Below are 19,682 nucleotides of genomic sequence, written 5' to 3' on the forward strand. Positions count from 1 at the left end.
GTGGGGCACATTATTCTGTATGGAGGGCTATGTGGAGCACATTATTCTGTATGGAGGGCTATGTGGGGCACATTATTTTGTATGGAGGGCTATGTGGAGCACATTATTCTGTATGGAGGGCTATGTGGGGCACATTATTCTGTATGGAGGGCTATGTGGGGCACATTATTCTGTATGGAGGACTATGTGGGGCACATTCTGTATGGAGGGCTATGTGGAGCACATTATTCTGTATGGAGGGCTATGTGGAGCACATTATTCTGTATGGTGGACTATGTGGGGCACATTATTCTGTATGGAGGGCTATGTGGACACCATTATTCTGTATGGAGGACTATGTGGGGCACATTCTGTATGGAGGGCTATGTGGGGCCCATTATTTTGTATGGAGGGCTATGTGGGGCACATTATTCTGTATGGAGGGCTATGTGGACACCATTATTCTGTATGGAGGACTATGTGGGGCACATTCTGTATGGAGGGCTATGTGGGGCCCATTATTTTGTATGGAGGGCTATGTGGGGCACATTATTCTGTATGGAGGGCTATGTGGGGCATATTATTCTGTATGGAGGGCTATGTGGGGCATATTATTCTGTATGGAGGGCTATGGGGGGCATATTATTCTGTATGGAGGGCTATGTGGAGCACATTATTCTGTATGGAGGGCTATGTGGGGCACATTATTCTGTATGGAGGGCTATGTGGAGCACATTATTCTGTATGGAGGGCTATGTGGGGCACATTATTCTGTATGGAGGGCTATGTGGGGCCCATTATTTTGTATGGAGGGCTATGTGGACACCATTATTCTGTATGGAGGACTATGTGGGGCACATTCTGTATGGAGGGCTATGTGGAGCACATTATTCTGTATGGAGGGCTATGTGGAGCACATTATTCTGTATGGTGGACTATGTGGGGCACATTATTCTGTATGGAGGGCTATGTGGACACCATTATTCTGTATGGAGGACTATGTGGGGCACATTCTGTATGGAGGGCTATGTGGGGCCCATTATTTTGTATGGAGGGCTATGTGGGGCACATTATTCTGTATGGAGGGCTATGTAGGGCCCATTATTTTGTATGGAGGCCTATGTGGGGCATATTATTCTGTATGGAGGGCTATGTGGGGCATATTATTCTGTATGGAGGGCTATGTGGGGCATATTATTCTGTATGGAGGGCTATGGGGGGCATATTATTCTGTATGGAGGGCTATGGGGAGCATATTATTGTGTATGGAGGATTATGTGTGTCCCATTATTCTGTATGGAGGGCTATGTGGGACCCATTATTCTGTATGGATGACTATGTGGGGCACATTATTGTGTATGGAGGATTATGTGGGGCCCATTATTCACTGTAGAGGGCTATATGGGGCCCATTATTCTGTATGGAGGGCTATGTGGGGTCCATTATTCTGTATGGAGGCCTATGTGGGGCCCATTATTCTGTATGGAGGGCTATGTGGGGCCCATTATTTTGTATGGAGGGCTATGTGGACACCATTATTCTGTATGGAGGACTATGTGGGGCACATTCTGTATGGAGGGCTATGTGGAGCACATTATTCTGTATGGAGGGCTATGTGGAGCACATTATTCTGTATGGTGGACTATGTGGGGCACATTATTCTGTATGGAGGGCTATGTGGGGCACATTATTCTGTATGGAGGGCTATGTGGAGCACATTATTCTGTATGGAGGGCTATGTGGGGCACATTATTTTGTATGGAGGGCTATGTGGAGCACATTATTCTGTATGGAGGGCTATGTGGGGCACATTATTCTGTATGGAGGGCTATGTGGGGCACATTATTCTGTATGGAGGACTATGTGGGGCACATTCTGTATGGAGGGCTATGTGGAGCACATTATTCTGTATGGAGGGCTATGTGGAGCACATTATTCTGTATGGTGGACTATGTGGGGCACATTATTCTGTATGGAGGGCTATGTGGACACCATTATTCTGTATGGAGGACTATGTGGGGCACATTCTGTATGGAGGGCTATGTGGGGCCCATTATTTTGTATGGAGGGCTATGTGGGGCACATTATTCTGTATGGAGGGCTATGTGGACACCATTATTCTGTATGGAGGACTATGTGGGGCCCATTATTTTGTATGGAGGGCTATGTGGAGCACATTATTCTGTATGGAGGGCTATGTGGGGCATATTATTCTGTATGGAGGGCTATGTGGGGCATATTATTCTGTATGGAGGGCTATGTGGGGCATATTATTCTGTATGGAGGGCTATGGGGGGCATATTATTCTGTATGGAGGGCTATGGGGAGCATATTATTGTGTATGGAGGATTATGTGTGTCCCATTATTCTGTATGGGGGGCTATGTGGCACCCATTATTCTGTATGGATGACTATGTGGGGCACATTATTGTGTATGGAGGATTATGTGGGGCCCATTATTCACTGTAGAGGGCTATATGGGGCCCATTATTCTGTATAGAAGGCTATGTGGGGCTTATTATTCTGTATGGAGGGCTGTGTGGGGCCCATTATACTGTATGGAGGGCTATGTGGGTCACATTATTCTATATGGAGGACTATGTGGGGCACCTTATTCTGTATGGAGGTCTATATGGAGCCCATTATTCTGTATCGAGGGTTATGTGGGGTCCATTATTCTGTATGTAGGGCTATATGGGGCCCATTATTCTGTATAGAAGGCTATGTGGGGCACATTATTCTGTATGGAGAACTATATGGGGCCTATTATACTATATGGAAAACACATAGTATATCCTTTGTTATTACATTACATATCCATTAATGACATCATCATGACAGTGATGTCACTGAAGTGATTATCTGGTGGTATCATGGTATCGATATATAATAGAGGAGGGTCGCTCATTTGGGGCCCCTGTATCAGCCTGTGTATGATGCTACACTGAGTGGCTCTTATTTGGCGGATGCTGTGCATCGTAGTATCACTTACTGTATCTGCAGTTTCATCATCATTACCATCTTTATTGCAATCCTTAGGGCTTGATATTGACACATCGAATAATCAAGGGCTCAGCGACCACCCAGTTTTCCTTACATAAATTCTCTTTCCTTTGAACTCGGCGGCTCCTTTGATATTTTATTTTCCATATTAATTAGGAAAACATAGCACAGCTGATGAGGAAATGAACTCGGCTGCGACAAAAATCCAGAACCTCTATAGAGAACATAGAGTACGCCGGCAGAACGGTCCGCCAAAGAAAGGTTTGGAATCAGAAATCAAGGGGCAGAATCCGCCTTTGATTGTATTCACTAATTAACTTGGAATTTGGGAGCCAATCTTGCCGCTTTCCTAAATTTCTAATCTAAGATGACTAAATCTGCATGTTCTACAATCAGCATTTCTATATGATTAAGTCTTTCCTTATTATAATTGTCCCATTAATTAAATGTCCCATCATAGCTGGAAATGGCATGCGACAAATGACGCAGAGAATTAATACTGGTGTATTTTATGCTTCACACACATTGAAAGTGAAAATCATGGTAAATCGCATAAAAATGGGTCTGTTACCATATTCTGATTGACTATTTAAGGTAAGTTACAGAAAAAAATGACCTCATGAAACTGATATGCCTAAATCAAGACCTCAGGGGTGGAGCAAGACACAAACCAACAATGCAGTGCCCCGCCCCTGCAGAGTTATACTTGGGGAAAACACAGTACACAAGTTCTGCCTTCAGTGTTTTTTAAAATGTTTTAATGCTTTGATGATCATCACAAAGGTATGATTGATATGGCAGATAAACATGGACAGGTCAGCTATCTCTGTCTTTCATTTAGAGTGGACTGGGGGTTGACCATACCACACAAATTTTGAGATCCATTGGTGTTCCTGTCAGAACATCTTAAAGGATCATATGCTCAGATGGATAGGTGATAAATGTATTTATAGAGAAGAAACCATAAAGTTGACTCTCGAACTGGTGCTAAATCAGAAAATATTGTATATAATGTGACCCAAGATTTTCCACGTTACAGATCTTTGACACATTTTGGTAGATTGATTAAGATTTGACATTTCTCTTCCCCATTGTAGACAGGAAGCGCAGAGAATCCTTTTCATCTAGCAGTTCAGTAGATCGTTCCTCAAGTGAAGATGACTCCGATCAAGACGACAATAAAGAAAGAAATGGACACCATGAGGCAGTTAGGGACCAAGAGAAGGAAACAAACGAAACTAATCTAGACGAGGACATCAATGACAAGGACCGTGAGCTGGAAGAACCAGAAGAGGAAGACAAGGAGGTGCTGGAGACACATCATGAGAATATTGAAGGTCATGATGATGTAGATGAACCCCTGTCAGATAGACCAGAAGGGGACAAAAAAACTGACTGTGTGAGTCCTGACAAGGAGCAGGTAAATGGTTGTGGAACCTTAGGTGACATGGATGACGAGGACAAGTCTGAGGCAGAAGATGACTTAGAGAGTAAGCTCACAAGTGATGAGGAGGGTGGTGAGTATAGGAAGTGATCTGTGGTGTGCGACTGCTCCTGCATGCCACCTGTGCCGTGATGCCGGTGTGTCTACCCGACCAAGCATGCAGAAGGTCATTCTCTCAACTTTCATTTGTAATAAATATTTAAAAGATTATTGTTCTATGAAAAAAGAAACGTTCAAAGCGCTGTTAGATTTAGAAAATCAATTTTGAAATATCCTATTCGTCAATTCTCAGTTAATAAATAAGGGACCTGGGTAGGTAGACCACCCCCACACAGTAGGAAAGGGCATTCTAATTTGGCCATATTCATATCAGCAGAGTCTAAACAACTTCACTAACCTACAATGGGCTCCGAGAGGTTACACGGAAAGTTTCTGACTTTTGATGGTGTCTGTACTTTTTTGGCAAATTTGACGAAGTGTGTAGGGAAGTATTTGATAAAACCTCCAACTCTTATGTGAACATGGCGTAAAAATATAATATGTAATCCAGCATTAGAAATTAATTAGTCAATGTCTAATCCACTTTCACTGCATTTATTGCTGTTTTTGCTATTTTTTTCCCAGTAGATTATTACTCCATGCAATTTACTTACAGCAAAGATGGGCTGCGGTGTGTACATCGCCCAGGCCAAAAACTAATACTCTAACATGATACAGCTAAACCCCCACTAAATGGAGGGTTCCCGTGACGAGGGTTGTAGGCTTCCATATTCTGGCCATAATACCAACTAAAACCTCATAATTTTTTGTACAGGATACAGTCAGGCCCCTTTTTGTTGGGCCTTGCATATTAGAGTCCCTGTCCCTGCATGGTGCACAGATGGAGTACTGCTTGGCAGCCCGCCTGATCTAACAGTATGGGCGTCACCTAATAGGCTGCAGGCTTGTGACTGTTATCTGCATGTGTGAACATCACTCTATGCAAGCCATCAGTGTGCAGTTTTATCATCCAGCAATCGCCCCCTCCATTTAATGGAAGCGTGTGTGTGATTTGCTCCTCCTGCACCTGTGATGCCTCCACTTAGTGGGGGTTTAGCTGTATCGTGGTAGAGTATTAGTTTTTGGCCTGTGTATTGTACAACTGCAGCCCATCTTTGCTGTAAGTAATACTTAATTTTTGGAGGATATTTATTCCTCTCCATGCAATTTAGAATAAAATTATCTGAAAATATTATTAAAATAATTTCCATACATTTCCATTCCAAAACGTTTCATGTGCACGTGTCTGCCACCAAATAAAAATATTTTTGGACCGTTATTTTTTTCCATTTTCCGTATCATGAAACGTCTGACGGCGCAGTGTTCTAGTTGGATAACAGCTGTCATAATCCGTTTAACCATCATTGGATATTTTGAGGTCACTTTGGCATTTCTAAGGCCATATTGCTTCCATTAAAGACCCAGAAAGCGGTTGGGTACAGTCGTAGGAGACCTCCGAGTGCTACACCCAGGTTTTCAGGGCAGTTGGAGGCTTTGGATTACTTTTAGATTTTTCTGTGAAAAAAATTTCCTGGAAAAATTTGGCAAATTCAAATTTTTAAATATTCGCTCATCTAATTTCTAATTATTACAAATATTTTTTGCAATTGAAAACTAAGTGAAAACAACAAGAATGTAATATTGAAAATTCTTAGTATGGAGCGTCGTTGCTTACAAGAGAAAAGGCAAATCTGGTTTATATTTACTGTAGATTGTAAGATCTTTGGAAAAATAAATTCTTTCAGAATGTTTGTTTTTATTGCCAAAATAATCTTCCTATTAGGTCATGTACACACGTTGAGTATTTGGGGAGCTTTTTACCTCCCTATTTATAGCCAAAACCAGGAATGGAACAATCAGAGGAAAAGTATAATAAGAACACGAGCACAACTTCTGCATTTATCACCCACTCCTGATTTTGGCTACAGATACGGAGGTTAAAAACTCTCCAGATACTCTACGTGCGCACGTGGCCTCAGGATTCGTCACTTGTTTGCATATTCCCAGTTTATAAATTGCTTTGCAGACGTCATGTAATCAGCAGCTTTGTTGTGTTGTTGCTACGTTGTTTCGCTTCTCCCTTTCTTTGCTCTTTTGTGTCTTATTTTTCTTGTGTGAATTTATACAGCATGTACAGAATAAATTATTGAGTGTCGTGCCATTCTCTTGCCATCCGTTTTTCAGGTAACACATTCTGTGTTCTGTTAAAAAAAAAAAAAAAAAAAATTAAAAATGTAAAAGATTCCAAAAAAACATTCATCATATTACTGTATGTAAAATCTTCTAACAGTGCTCCCAACTATCACGATTCTTTAGCAGTATTGGTCTTCTCGCATTGTGCAAAGAGATCTATTGGGATAAGGCCAAGGTGCGACAAACCTTTTTTTGTCCACTGTACTTATACCCCTGGACTCATCAATCAGTTCCACACAAGTCTACTAGTTTTTCACTTGTCCTAACATGTTCCCATGCTTTTAAAGGGAACCTGTCACCACTTTTTTGGCGTATAACCTGCGGCCACCACCACTGGGATCTTATCTACAGCATTCTAACATGCTGTATATAAGAGGCCGCTTTGAGAACATAAAAAACACTCACCTAAACCGGTCGCTCGGTTGGCCATATTGGCGTCTCCGTTGCCGGCGCCTCCTCTTTCGGTCATCTTCGTCCTCCTTCTGACTCCTGTGTGCATGATGCGTCCTATGTCATACACACTCACCGGTCCTGCGCAGGCGCACTACAATACTTTGATCTGCCCTGCTCAGGACCTGAATGCTGGCGAGTGTGGATGACGTCGGACGCGTGATGCACCGTGGCTAGAGAAGAAGGAGCACGAAGATGGCCGAAAGAGGCGGCACCGGCACCGGAGAACGGAGACGCCCATGTGGCCAACCGAGCGACCGTTAGGTGAGTATTATAAAGTGTTTTTTTATGTTCTCACAGAGGCCTGGGCTCTTATATACAGCATGTTAGAATGCTGTATATAAGAGCCCGGTGGTGGTGGCCACAGCTTATACGCCAAAAAAGTGGTGACAGGTTCACTTTAAGTCCATTTTTAAAGGAGCAGATTATGTTGCAGAGCTTTCTGGAACTGAAAATCAATCATTCCTTTCATATGAATGACACAGTATACAGTTGAAATTGTTCCAGAAAATGAAGTATTTCTCACACAAAATGTTTGCATTTACACGTTTTCTTATACACATGTTTATTTCCTTTGTGTATATTGGAACAACTGAAAAATAAAAACAGAGAAAGAAAGGCAAATTAGACAGAATTTCACATAAAACTTCAAATATTGGCCAGACAAAATTGTTGTTCCCCTCAGCTTAATATTTGGTTTCTCGCCCTTTGAAATAAATATCTGCAATCAGTCACCTCCTATCACCGTCCATAGCTTCTTCCTCCTCTCACCTGGAATCTCAGACTCTTCTTTATAAATGTCTCCAGGTCTCTCATATTTGAAGGCGTCTTCTCTTTTCCCAACAGCAAATTTCAGATCTCTCCACAGGTGTCAATTGGACTTAGATCCGGACTCATTGTCCCACTTCTGAACTCTCCAGCGCTTTGTTTCCATCCATTTCTGGGGCTTCTTGAAGTGTTTGTGGTCCTTGTTCTGCTGGAAGACCCATGACCTAGGACACAGACCCAGCTTTCTGACACTAGGCACTGCATTGTCACCCAAAATCCTATGGTAATCTTCAGGTTTCAAGATGCCTTGCACACAGTCAAGGCTCCCAGTACCAGAGGCAGCAAAACAATCCCAAAACATCTCTGACCTCCACCATATGTGACTGTAGGTGCTCTGTTCTTTTCTCTTTAGGCTTCATTGCATTTTCAGTAAACAATAGAATGATGTGCTTTACTAAAAAGCTCCATCTTGGTCTCATGTGTCCACAAGTTACTTTCCCAGAAGGATTTTGGTTACTCACATACATTTTGGCTTTTTTCTGTCTCTGTGCCAGCAGTGGGGTCCTCCTGGGTCTCCTCCACAGTGTTTCATTTCATTCATGTGTGGACAGATAGTTTGCACTGACACTGATGCCACACAAAATATCACGCCTCTTAAAATAGAAAAATTCTTTCACTTCATCTACTAACTTTGAGTGCCAGATTCTCTTCTTAACTGATGCCCCCTGAGCCTGCAGGAAGGCTGGAATTTCTTTGGAACTTGATTGGGGCGGCTTGTCCACCATCCAGACAATCCTACGTTGCAATCTTTCACCAATTTTTCTCTGCCGTGCACATCCAGGGAGATTAGCTGCAGTGCCATGGGTTGTAAACTTCTGGATTATGTTGTGCACCGTAGGCAAATGAACATCAAGATCTCTGGAGATGGACTTGTAACTTTGAGATTGTTGATATTTTTCAACAGGTTTGGATCTGAAATCCTCAGACAGTTCTCTTCTCCTCTTTCTGTTCCCCATGCTTAGTGTGGCACACAATGCAAAGACTGAGTCAACTTCTCCCCTTTTTATCTGGTTTCAGGTGTGATTTTCATATTGCCCACACCTGTTACTTGCCACAGGTGAGTTTGAAAGATTATCACATGTTTGAAACAAAGTATTTTTTTTTACCCACAATTTTGGAAAGGTGCAAACAATTTTGTCTGTTCCATTTTTGGGTTTTCTGTGAAATTATACTCAATTTGCATTTTTATTTTGCTCTGTTTTTATTTTTCATTGTTGCAATACACATAAAGGAAATAAACGTGTGTATAACAAAACATGTTTTACTGCAATAATTTTCTGGGGGAAATACTTCATTTTCTGGAACAGTTTTAGGGGTGCCAACATTTTCGGCCATGACTGCACATACCAAGTGAATTCAGCTTTAAGCTAAGTTCACACATTCTGATAACACAGAAGTACAAAAGCAGACTACACACAGGGTGTATTTGTAGTCTGTAAACATAGTGATACATAGGTCGGCCTAGGAACTGTATACACACAGTTAGGAGCTGTTTAATTAAAGGGGTTGTACACGACTAGGACAACCCATTTTGAGTCATGTTTATCCCAGGTAAAATAATAAAGCCTACACTCACCTCCCATACAGGCGCCGTTCCAGCAGAGCCGTGCCTCGCGGTACGGGGACTCACATGGGGTTGTGACGTCACACGAGCCCCACATCCAATCAATGCTGGCTTCCTTCTCCCTGCCTTTGGACCAAATTACTTAATCAACAGGAAGTGAGATCAGTCGCGGTGCTCACTTCTTGTTGATTAATGCGTTTGGTCCGAAGGCAGGGAGAAGGAAGCCAGCATTGATTGGATTTGGGTCTCATGTGGGATTAATACTACTGCCTAATAATCCCTTGGCAAAATGGATTTCATTCTTGTTTCCCCAGATATAAGGGGCTGTTTAGCCTCTGTTGGCCGCTTATCACCTCCAGGTTTTGATATGTAATGTCTGTGGAAATGACAGAGAAGGTGGTAGCTGTCTGGTGAATACTTCAAAAGTCAAAGTAAAGGGGCAGATACTCATGTCCGTATACCGCTATACAGTGTGCACCCTTTAACTTGAGAACGGCGGCAGCTATAGGCATAGAAGTGGTGTCTAGGTATAGTAAAGTAGCCATGCGCTACGCAATGAAACCACCTATAGCGCCACTTGGTGGAAAACAACGGAGTTAGGATTTTTATCTCGAAAACGGAACGAGATGGAGAAAAAAAGTGGATTACAAAATTGTAGGGCAGCATCAATTCAATACGAATTGACACCTTGCATACAGAAATGCTATGATAAGAACGTGTAAAACTCACAAGGCTGCGGATGGGAAGCTATTCCTCATGGAGACCTTCCTACAAGTCATTGGGTATGGTGGCTGTGTGGAGTGGCCTCCACGCTCACCTGACCTGACCCCATTGCACTTCTTTCTGTGAGGTCACATCAAACAGCAGGTGTATGCGACCCCTCCACCAACATTGCAGGACCTACGACGACGTATCACAGATGCTTGTGCAAACGTGTCACCTACCATATTGCACAACGTGCAGCAAGATACAGTATGCTGTGCAGAGTCCAGATGTGCATTGCAGCTGACGGTGGCCACTTTGAGCATCAACGTTAAATGAGCGCCATATGCGTGACCAGCATTCAATGTTTGGGGGGGGGTTTCATGAGTTTCATATCATAGCATTTCTGTATGCAAGGTATCAATTCGTATTGAATTGATGATGCCCTACAATTTTGTAATTCCCTTTTTTTCTCTACCTCGTTATGTTTTCGAGATAAAATGCTAACTCCGTTGTTTTCCACCAGGTGGCGCTATAGGTGGTTTCATTGCATAGCGCATGGCTACTTTACTATACCTAGACACCACTTCTATGCCTATAGCTGCCGCCGTTCTCAAGTTAATGGCGGTGGACAGGATATGGGTGGACACATTGTATATCATATAATAATAGTCTATTAGTTGCTACAACTAATTGCAATATCATGATGTCATTACGGTCTATGGGTTTACATAGGACTGCAGGACATCATAGAGATGTGTGTAAACTATTACTGATAGATCTGTATTGTGTACTTGGAGAAAAGATTTCTACAGAGGACGAGGCTTATTTTTTGGAGAAAGATAATAGAACTGGAGCGACAATTTTGTAACTGTCGGTGTTTTCCCTGAAATACTAAAAGGTCAATGAAATAAAAGCCTCTTAGTGCAGCTGTGTTTCGTGCGTACGATAGCGGTGAAATGCACTGCGATGTCACTTACCCGACTCTCATTTTACAGCAGCTTACTTTTAAAGGGTATGAAGACTTTTGCAACTATCTTTTATATTGATCTCTTCACAGTTCTCTCTTATTATTGATAGCCCTTTAGGAGATGTTGATTTCAGGACCTCCTCAATACACCAAATGATATAATATTTATATAAAACAAAGTCAATCATATGAATCAGCACGCGTCCGCAGGGGATGGCGATGATCCTGGAGATTCCCGCGCATGGTTTGTGCATGAATTGGCTTTTGCTTCCCCCCCCTGCATGGATGCACGCCCCCCGCAGCTCTCCTTCTATGCTTCTGGCTCTGTGCATCACGTGCATTTCCCCCGATCGATTCTCTTCTCATCCTTTTGCCTCCTGTGAATTTGCTATTTTTTCTTAAAGACTGCAAATCAGTCCAGGAAAAGATAGCAGAGGCCATTGACAATAAACCCAGTCTGGATTCTGAGCCCGAACCCAGTGACTCCAGTACAGATGAAGAGGACAATTTTAAAGGCAAAAGGACAAGTAAGATCAAGTGTTTATTCTTAGCAATCCTGGTGTAGTAGGGGAACATGTCACAAAGGGGGCGCTACAGCACGACCACTCCACAATGACCAATATCACCTCATAGACTTTGGTGGGTCTGGGACTCCCTCCCCTGCTAACAGACCCATTTCCATGGTAGTTATGCTTAGGTATAGTTGTTTATATACAGTGTGTCCACCCATATCCTGTCCACCGCCATTAACTTGAGAACGGCGGCAGCTATAGGCATAGAAGTGGTGTCTAGGTATAGTAAAGTAGCCATGCGCTACGCAATGAAACCACATATAGCGCCACCTGGTGGGAAACAACGGAGTTAGAATTTTTATCTCAAAAACGGAACGAGATAGATAACAAAAGTGAATTAAACAATTGTAGGGCATCATCAATTCAATACGAATCGACACCTTGCATACAGAAATGCTATGATAGGAAACCCATGACCCCCCCCAAAACATTGAATGCTGGTCACGCATATGGCGCTCATTTAACTTTGATGCTCAGTGGCCCCCGTCAGCTGCAATGCACATCTGGACTCTGGACAGCATACTGTATCTTGCTGCACGTTGTGCAATATGGTAGGTGACACGTTTGCACAAGCATCTGTGATACGTCGTCGTAGGTCCTGCAATGTTGGTGGAGGGGTCGCATACACCTGCTGTTTGATGTGACCTCACAGAAAGAAGTCCAATGGGGTCAGGTCAGGTGAGCGTGGAGGCCACTCCACACAGCCACCATTCCCAATGACTTGTAGGAAGGTCTCCATGAGGTATTGCTTCACGTCCGCAGCCTTGTGAGTTTTACACATTATAATCATAGCACTTCTGTATGCAAGGTGTCGATTCGTATTGAATTGATGATACCCTACAATTTTTTAATTCACTTTTTTTTCCTCTATCTCATTCCGTTTTCGAGATAAAAATGCTAACTCCATTGTTTTCCACCAGGTGGCGCTATAGGTGGTTTCATTGCATAGCGCATGGCTACTTTACTATACCTAGACACCACTTCTATACCTATAGCTGCCGCCGTTCTCAAGCTAATGGCGGTGGACAGGATATGGTGGACACACTGTATGTATATCACCATACATTACTAAAAAAAAGTAGTTGAATACAATGGCCACACAATCCAAAAAATAATAGCCCCATTAAGTGCTTAAATAGAAATGTGCTTCTATATCCAAATAGTAATGTCATACAGTGCCTATATAAACCTGCCAGATATTCTGCACTTACAACTGCCATTCAGTACCCCTAATATTCCACCATGCAATGCCTAAAAAGTGAAAAAGTTCATGGTGGCCTATGATAGTTATTAGTAAAGCCAATAAAAATTTAGACCGAAATGGCTTACATGCTCCAATATTGCTTCTAAGGGTGTAGTCCTTGGACTTCCCCAAAAAATGGAGCTATTGTTGTCCAACTGGACCATTGCCCATTATTTTGGAGTGCAGTTGACTAGAGTCTCTCATTGATATGTACAGTAATGATGTGATCTGTATTTCACAGACTTGGAGAGCCCTATGTTACACGATTCACCTGATAAAGTCCTTCAGCAAGAACCAGAGGAACTGGGAAATGACCAAGAACAGATGATTGTGTTGGATCCCTCAACACATGAAGAAATGCTGACTGAAAGTACATCCCAGGCAGTGCAGGGCGAAAACCCTAAAGATGAACCTGATGAAAGCAGCAATGTGTGTGAAGAGAAGTCACATGAGATTTTTGAGGAGACATGCGATCCTAAGAAAGAAGATGCATGTGGTGATAGAACGGCTGAGATAGAAGATGTGCCTGATGACGGGACGACTGAGAAAGAAGATTCATCTGGTGATGGGACTGTGGAGAAGGAAGATACACCTGAAGAAGGGACTGTGGAGAAAGAAGATGCACCGGGTGATGGGTCTGCTGAGATAGAAGATGTTCCTGGTGATGGAACGGCTGAGACAGAAGATGTACCTGGTGATGGCATTGTGGAGAAAGAAGATATACCTGAAAAAGGCACTGTGGAGGAAGAAGATGCACCGGGTGATGGGATGGCTGAGAAAGCAGATGCACCTGGTGATGAAACAGCTGACGTCGATTATGCACCTGGTGATGGGACTGCTGAGAAAGAAGATGCACCTGATGAAGTGATGGATGAGAAAGAAGATGCATCTGGGGATGTGACTGCTGAGAAAGAAGATGCATCTGGGGATGTGACTGCTGAGAAAGAAGATGCATCTGGGGATGTGACTGCTGAGAAAGAAGATGCATCTGGGGATGTGACTGCTGAAAAAGAAGATGCAGCTGGTGAAGTGACTGCTGAGAAAGAAGATGCAGCTGGTGAAGTGACTGCTGAGAAAGAAGATGCAGCTGGTGAAGTGACTGCTGAGAAAGAAGATGCAGCTGGTGAAGTGACTGCTGAGAAAGAAGATGCAGCTGGTGAAGTGACTGCTGAGAAAGAAGATGCAGCTGGTGATGGTACTGCTATGAATAAAGATGCACCAAATGAAGTTATGGCTGAAAAAGAAGATGCATCTGATGAAGTGACTGCTGAGAAAAAAGATACACCTAATGAAGGGACTGCTGAGAAAGAAGATGCACCTGATGAAGCGACTGCTGAGAAAGAAGATGCACCTGATGAAGGGACTGCTGAGAAAGAAGATGCACCTGGTGATGGGACTGCTGAGAAAGATGCATCTGGTGAAGGGACTGCTGAGAAAGAAGTTGCACCTGGTGATGGGACTGCTGAGAAAGAAGATGCACCTGGTGAAGGAACTTCTGAGAAAGAAGATGCATCTGGTGAAGGGACTGCTGAGAAAGAAGTTGCACCTGGTGATGGGACTGCTGAGAAAGAAGTTGCACCTGGTGATGGGACTGCTGAGAAAGAAGATGCACCTGGTGATGGGACTGCTGAGAAAGAAGATGCCCCTGGTGAAGGGACTGCTGGGAAAGAAGATGCACCTGATGAAGGGACTGCTGAGAAAGAAGATACACCTGGTGATGGGACTGCTGAGAATAAAGATGCACCTGGTGAAGGAACTTCTGAGAAAGAAGATACATATTGTGATGGTACTGCAGAAAATAAAGAAGCACCAGGTGATGGAACTGTGGAGAAAGAAGATGCACCTGGTGATGGGATGCCTGAGAAAGAAGATGTACCTGGTGATGGGATGCCTGAGAAAGAAGATGTACCTGGTGATGGGACGACGAAGAATGAAGATGCAGCTGGTGAAGTGATGGTGGAAAAAGAAGATGTAACTGGTGAAGGAACTGATGAGAAAGAAGATGCACCTGGTGAAGTGATGGATGAGAATGAAAATGCACCTAGTGAAGTGACTGCTGAGAAAGAAGATGCAGCTGGTGATGGGACTGTTGAGAAAGAAGATGCTCCCAGTCATGGGGCCGCTGAGAATAAAGATGCACCTGTTGTTGGGATTGCTGAGAATGAAGATGCACCTAGTGATGAGACTGTTGAGAAAGAAGATGTACCCAATGATTTGACAGCTGAGAAAGAAGATAGACCTAGTGAAGGAACTGCTGAGAAAGATGCATCTGTTGATGGGACTGCTGAGAAAGAAGATGCATCTGGTGATCTGACTGCTGAGAAAGAAGATGCAGCTGGTGAAGTGACTGCTGAGAAAGAAGATGCAGCTGGTGAAGTGACTGCTGAGAAAGAAGATGCACCTGGTGATGGGACTGCTGAGAATGAAGTTGCACCTTGTGATGGGACTGCTGAGAATGAAGGTGCACTTGGTGATGGGACTGCTGAGAATGAAGGTGCACTTGGTGATGGGACTGCTGAGAAAGAAGTTGCACCTGGTGATGGGACTGCTGAGAAAGAAGTTGCACCTGGTGAAGGGACTGCTGAGAAGGAAGTTGCACCTGGTGATGGGTCTGCTGAGAAAGAAGTTGCACCTGGTGATGGGACTGCTGAGAAAGAAGTTGCACCTGGTGATGGGACTGGTGAGAATAATGATGCACCTGGTGATGGGACTGCTGAGAAAGAAGTTGCACCTGGTGATGGGACTGGTGAGAATAATGATGCACCTGGTGATGGGACTGGTGAGAAAGAAGTTGCACCTGGTGATGGGACTGGTGAGAATAATGATGCACCTGGTGATGGGACTGGTGAGAATAATGATGCACCTGGTGAGGTCCCAGCTGAGAAGGATGTTTCATCTATTGGTATCAGTGTGGACCATGAAGATGTTTCTGAAGTTGTAAAGCTTGAAAATTCTCCAAGTTCTACAGCTATGGAGAAAGTAGATCCAACTAGTAATGAAAAAGAAGAAACACGTAACGTAGTAAGTCTGGTGGGAGAAGATGCCTCAGGAGGTAATAAAAGCCCTTTGTGTGATGTGAATATTGAGAGTGAGAATAAAGGTGAAATAATGGAGGATGTAGGTGTTGAGCACACAATCACTTTAGTAGAACCTATAAGTAATGAAGATGATGATACACAACCAAACAATAGACCCGATGAATTGAAAAATGAAGAGGGAGCTGAAGGATCTACCGCTATAGAAGACAACAGTACTAAGAAGGAGCTTGATGAAGGTCTTGATTTGACAGTGACAAGTGAAGAACTTAAAGATAATCCCCAAGATCTACCTCAAGAGGAGACAATGGATAAAGTTCAGGAATTCACACCACCGATGGAGCCAGAGGAGACATTGCACAATGAGACCGACATTAGTAACCACAATGTGGTGGAAGAATCTGGCACTGAAATGTTTCCTGCACTGACTGGATCTGGAGAAGAAATGACCAACGTGGTACAAATGACGGAAGAATAAAAAATGGAGAAGACAAGGTGTGAAGAATTTTAAGTGAGTATTTAAGTATTTACAATCGAAAATGTTATAGGTTGTCTGAATTACTGTAGAAAACCCATCCATTGTCACATTAAAGGTTAGAGATGTCGCACCAGGGACCACTACCTTTCTCGCTTACACTTGACCCTTTCAATGAAAGTTTATAGATTTTATGGAAAAATATGAGCATAATTCCCATAGACTTCAATGGAAACAGGATTTTTATGTACAGTTACTGAGTGGATCATGCCATGCACAGGAATAGTCAGGGGTTGGTCGGTGACCCCCCATTTCCTCGATAGATGAGGACTAGTGTTGAGCGAGTAGTTAACTATTCGTACTCGCTATGCTGTTATCGAGTACTGTCCGCTGCTCGCATATTCATTACAAGTAGCAGGTGCAATGTAAGTCAATGGGAAATACTCGCTATGTAGCGAGTAACCCGAAAGCTGTACTATTCGCTACTCGCACGAAAAGTATGGCTTTCGGGCTACTCGCTACTTAGCGAGTATTTCCCATTGACTTACATTACGCCCGCTACTCGTAACGAACATGCGAGTAGTGGACAGGACTCGCTAACAGCATAGCGAGTACGAATAGTTAACTACTCGCTCAACACTAATGAGGACCCCAGCAATCGATTGCAACCATTTAATAACGTATACAGCATTAAAGTCTTACTGATGACCTTTTCTTAGGATATGGGTTGCAGTACCCGGGACGACCACATGTACGGAGCTATGCTGTTCCAGCTCAATACACCATTTGCAGTGTGCTGTTCCAGCACTATACACCGGTTACAGTTGGCCAGCACTAGTGGTGAGAACAGCTGGGAATTAGAGATGTCAGAACCACACCTATCTGGTATTGATAACGTATCCTATGGATATGCCATAAGTGTAACTGGAGTGGACCACACCTTTAATTTAAGCGGGCTTCACACGCAGCGACATCGCTAACGAGATGTCGTTGGGGGTCACTGAATTCGTGACGCACATCCGGCCTCGTTAGCGACATCGTTGAACGTCCGTTAACGATCAAAATTACTCACCTAATCATTGATCGTTGACACGTAGTTCCTTTCCAGATTATCGTTACTGTTGCAGGACATAGGTTGTTCGTTGTTCCTGTGGCAGCACACATCGCTATGTGTGACACCGCAGGAACGAGGAACATCACCGTACCTGCGGCCGCCCGCAATGAGGAAGGAAGGAGGTGGGCGGGATGTTCGGCCCGCTCATCTCTGCCCCTCCGCTTCTATTGGGTGGCCTCTTAGTGATGCCGCTGTGACGCCGCACGAACCGCCCCCTTAGAAAGGAGGGGTTCGCTGGCCACAGCGACGTCAATAGGCAGGTAAGTCCGTGTGACGGGGCTTAGCGATGTTGTGCGTCACGGGCAGTGATTTACCCGTGACGCACAAGTGACGGGGGCGGGTGCTTTCACCAGCGACATCACTAGCGATGTTGCTGCGTGTAAAGCACCCTTTAGTCACATCTCCTGCAAAGAGGAAGTAAATCCTGGTCGTCTGCAGCCGCCACTGGGAGGAGCATAGTGCATAGTCTATATATTCAGCTCAATTATCCATTAAGTTCCTATGCTCCCTCTAGTTGTGGCAAAAGACTAACAGAATGTCATCATTCATCTTCTGTTTGTATATGTATATGTATATATATATATATATATATATATATATATATATAGATAGATAGATATATGTATATATTTAACAATATTTGCATAACCAACACTTTTTTTTAATGTGGAAAAAGGCTTTTATTTATTATGTTTTCTATATTTTCCTGAAATATATGTCTAAAATTATTATTCTTTTATCTGCAGTTTCAAAAGCAAAACCATCGGGATGGAAAAAAAAAAAAAAAGAACGGAGGATCCATGTGTGGTGTTTTTTTGTGAACTCAACTTTTACTATACAGATGGAAAAAGTGCAACAAGAAAAATATCTATTTTTATTACATCTTTTTAGATGGCTCTGTTTACAGAAAATCCAAGAAATTATATATTTAAATTCTGCTTTCTTTGTATGAAACCACAGCCTCAAAGCAACGCACTTTCTATATGTTTACACATACTCGTGTTTTTCTATAATTAATCTACATCAGGGTCAAATTAAAAAAAAAACAAAGGAATAAATGAAGAAGTATTTATTGAATTTATTATTATTATTATTATTATCATTATATCATCAGAATAATATTTAAGATGGATAATCTAAAAAGTCAGATCATGCAGTATCTGCTTCCAGCAAAATCAAAAGAAGCAACCCTTTTGGAAATTGCGCGAATTAAAAATTGATATTATATTAGCAGATTTGATCTATACATTTTATTTTACATTTTCTTCCTGAATGTTTCTACACATTTCTGTGACCACATTAACAACATTAAAAAACTAAATACATTTGGAGATAATAAAATTGCTGTAACACTTTACATTGTGGATAAGAACTATCAGGGGCGGACACTGACAGCTTGGGGACCCTGTACGTACAAGAAATTGTGCCTGGCCCCCCCCTTCTTTTATGGCAAGAAAGTAGCAGATATATATATACAGGGTGGTCCAAAAGTAGGTGGACACTATGTGTAATAGGGTAATCAAACATGGTGTAAAGTGAAACTGACTCAGTTGCCCTTAGCAACCAATCAGATTCCACCTTTCATTTTCCAAAGAGTCTGTGAAGAACGAAAGGTAGGATCTGATTGGTTGCTAAGGGCAACTGAGTCAGTTTCACTTTACACCATGTTTGATAACCCACATAAGGGTGCTTTACACTCTTCGACATTGCTAGCGATGTCGCGAGCGATAGAACCCGCCCCCGTCGTTGGTGCGATATGTGGTGATCGCTGCCGTAACGGACATTATCGCTACGGCAGCGTCACACGCACATACCTGTTCTGCGACGTCGCTGTTGCTGCCGAACAATCCCTCCTTCAAGGGGGAGTTGTGTTCGGCGTCACAGCGACGTCACAAAATGGCCGTCCAATAGAAGAGGAGGGGCGGAGATGAGCGGCTGGAAAATGCCGCCCACCTCCTTCCTTCCTCATTGCTGGTGGACGCAGGTAAGGAGATGTTCATCGCTCTTGCGGTGTCACACATAGCGATGTGTGACGCCGCAGGAACGACGAACAACCAGCGGCATGCAGCAT

General features: G+C 43.2%; 1 protein-coding gene across 3 annotated transcripts in view; it reads left to right on the plus strand.

Moving 5' to 3' along the window:
- The window catches only part of ERICH3 (glutamate rich 3), an 87,993-nt gene extending 68,926 nt beyond the window's left edge, over positions 1–19,067 (plus strand). For all 3 annotated transcript variants that reach the window (XM_075320304.1, XM_075320301.1, XM_075320302.1), the window contains exons 12-15: positions 4,080–4,499; positions 11,577–11,699; positions 13,229–16,533; positions 18,358–19,067. In XM_075320304.1, coding sequence (XP_075176419.1) covers positions 4,080–4,499; positions 11,577–11,699; positions 13,229–16,500 — 3,815 coding nt within the window. In that variant the 3' untranslated portion in view covers positions 16,501–16,533; positions 18,358–19,067. The remainder of the gene's footprint in view (positions 1–4,079; positions 4,500–11,576; positions 11,700–13,228; positions 16,534–18,357) is intronic.
- The last annotated feature ends 615 nt before the right edge of the window (positions 19,068–19,682 follow it).

This window comes from Anomaloglossus baeobatrachus, chromosome 8, assembly GCF_048569485.1.
Source record: "Anomaloglossus baeobatrachus isolate aAnoBae1 chromosome 8, aAnoBae1.hap1, whole genome shotgun sequence".
Classification (NCBI taxonomy): Eukaryota; Metazoa; Chordata; class Amphibia; order Anura; family Aromobatidae; genus Anomaloglossus; species Anomaloglossus baeobatrachus.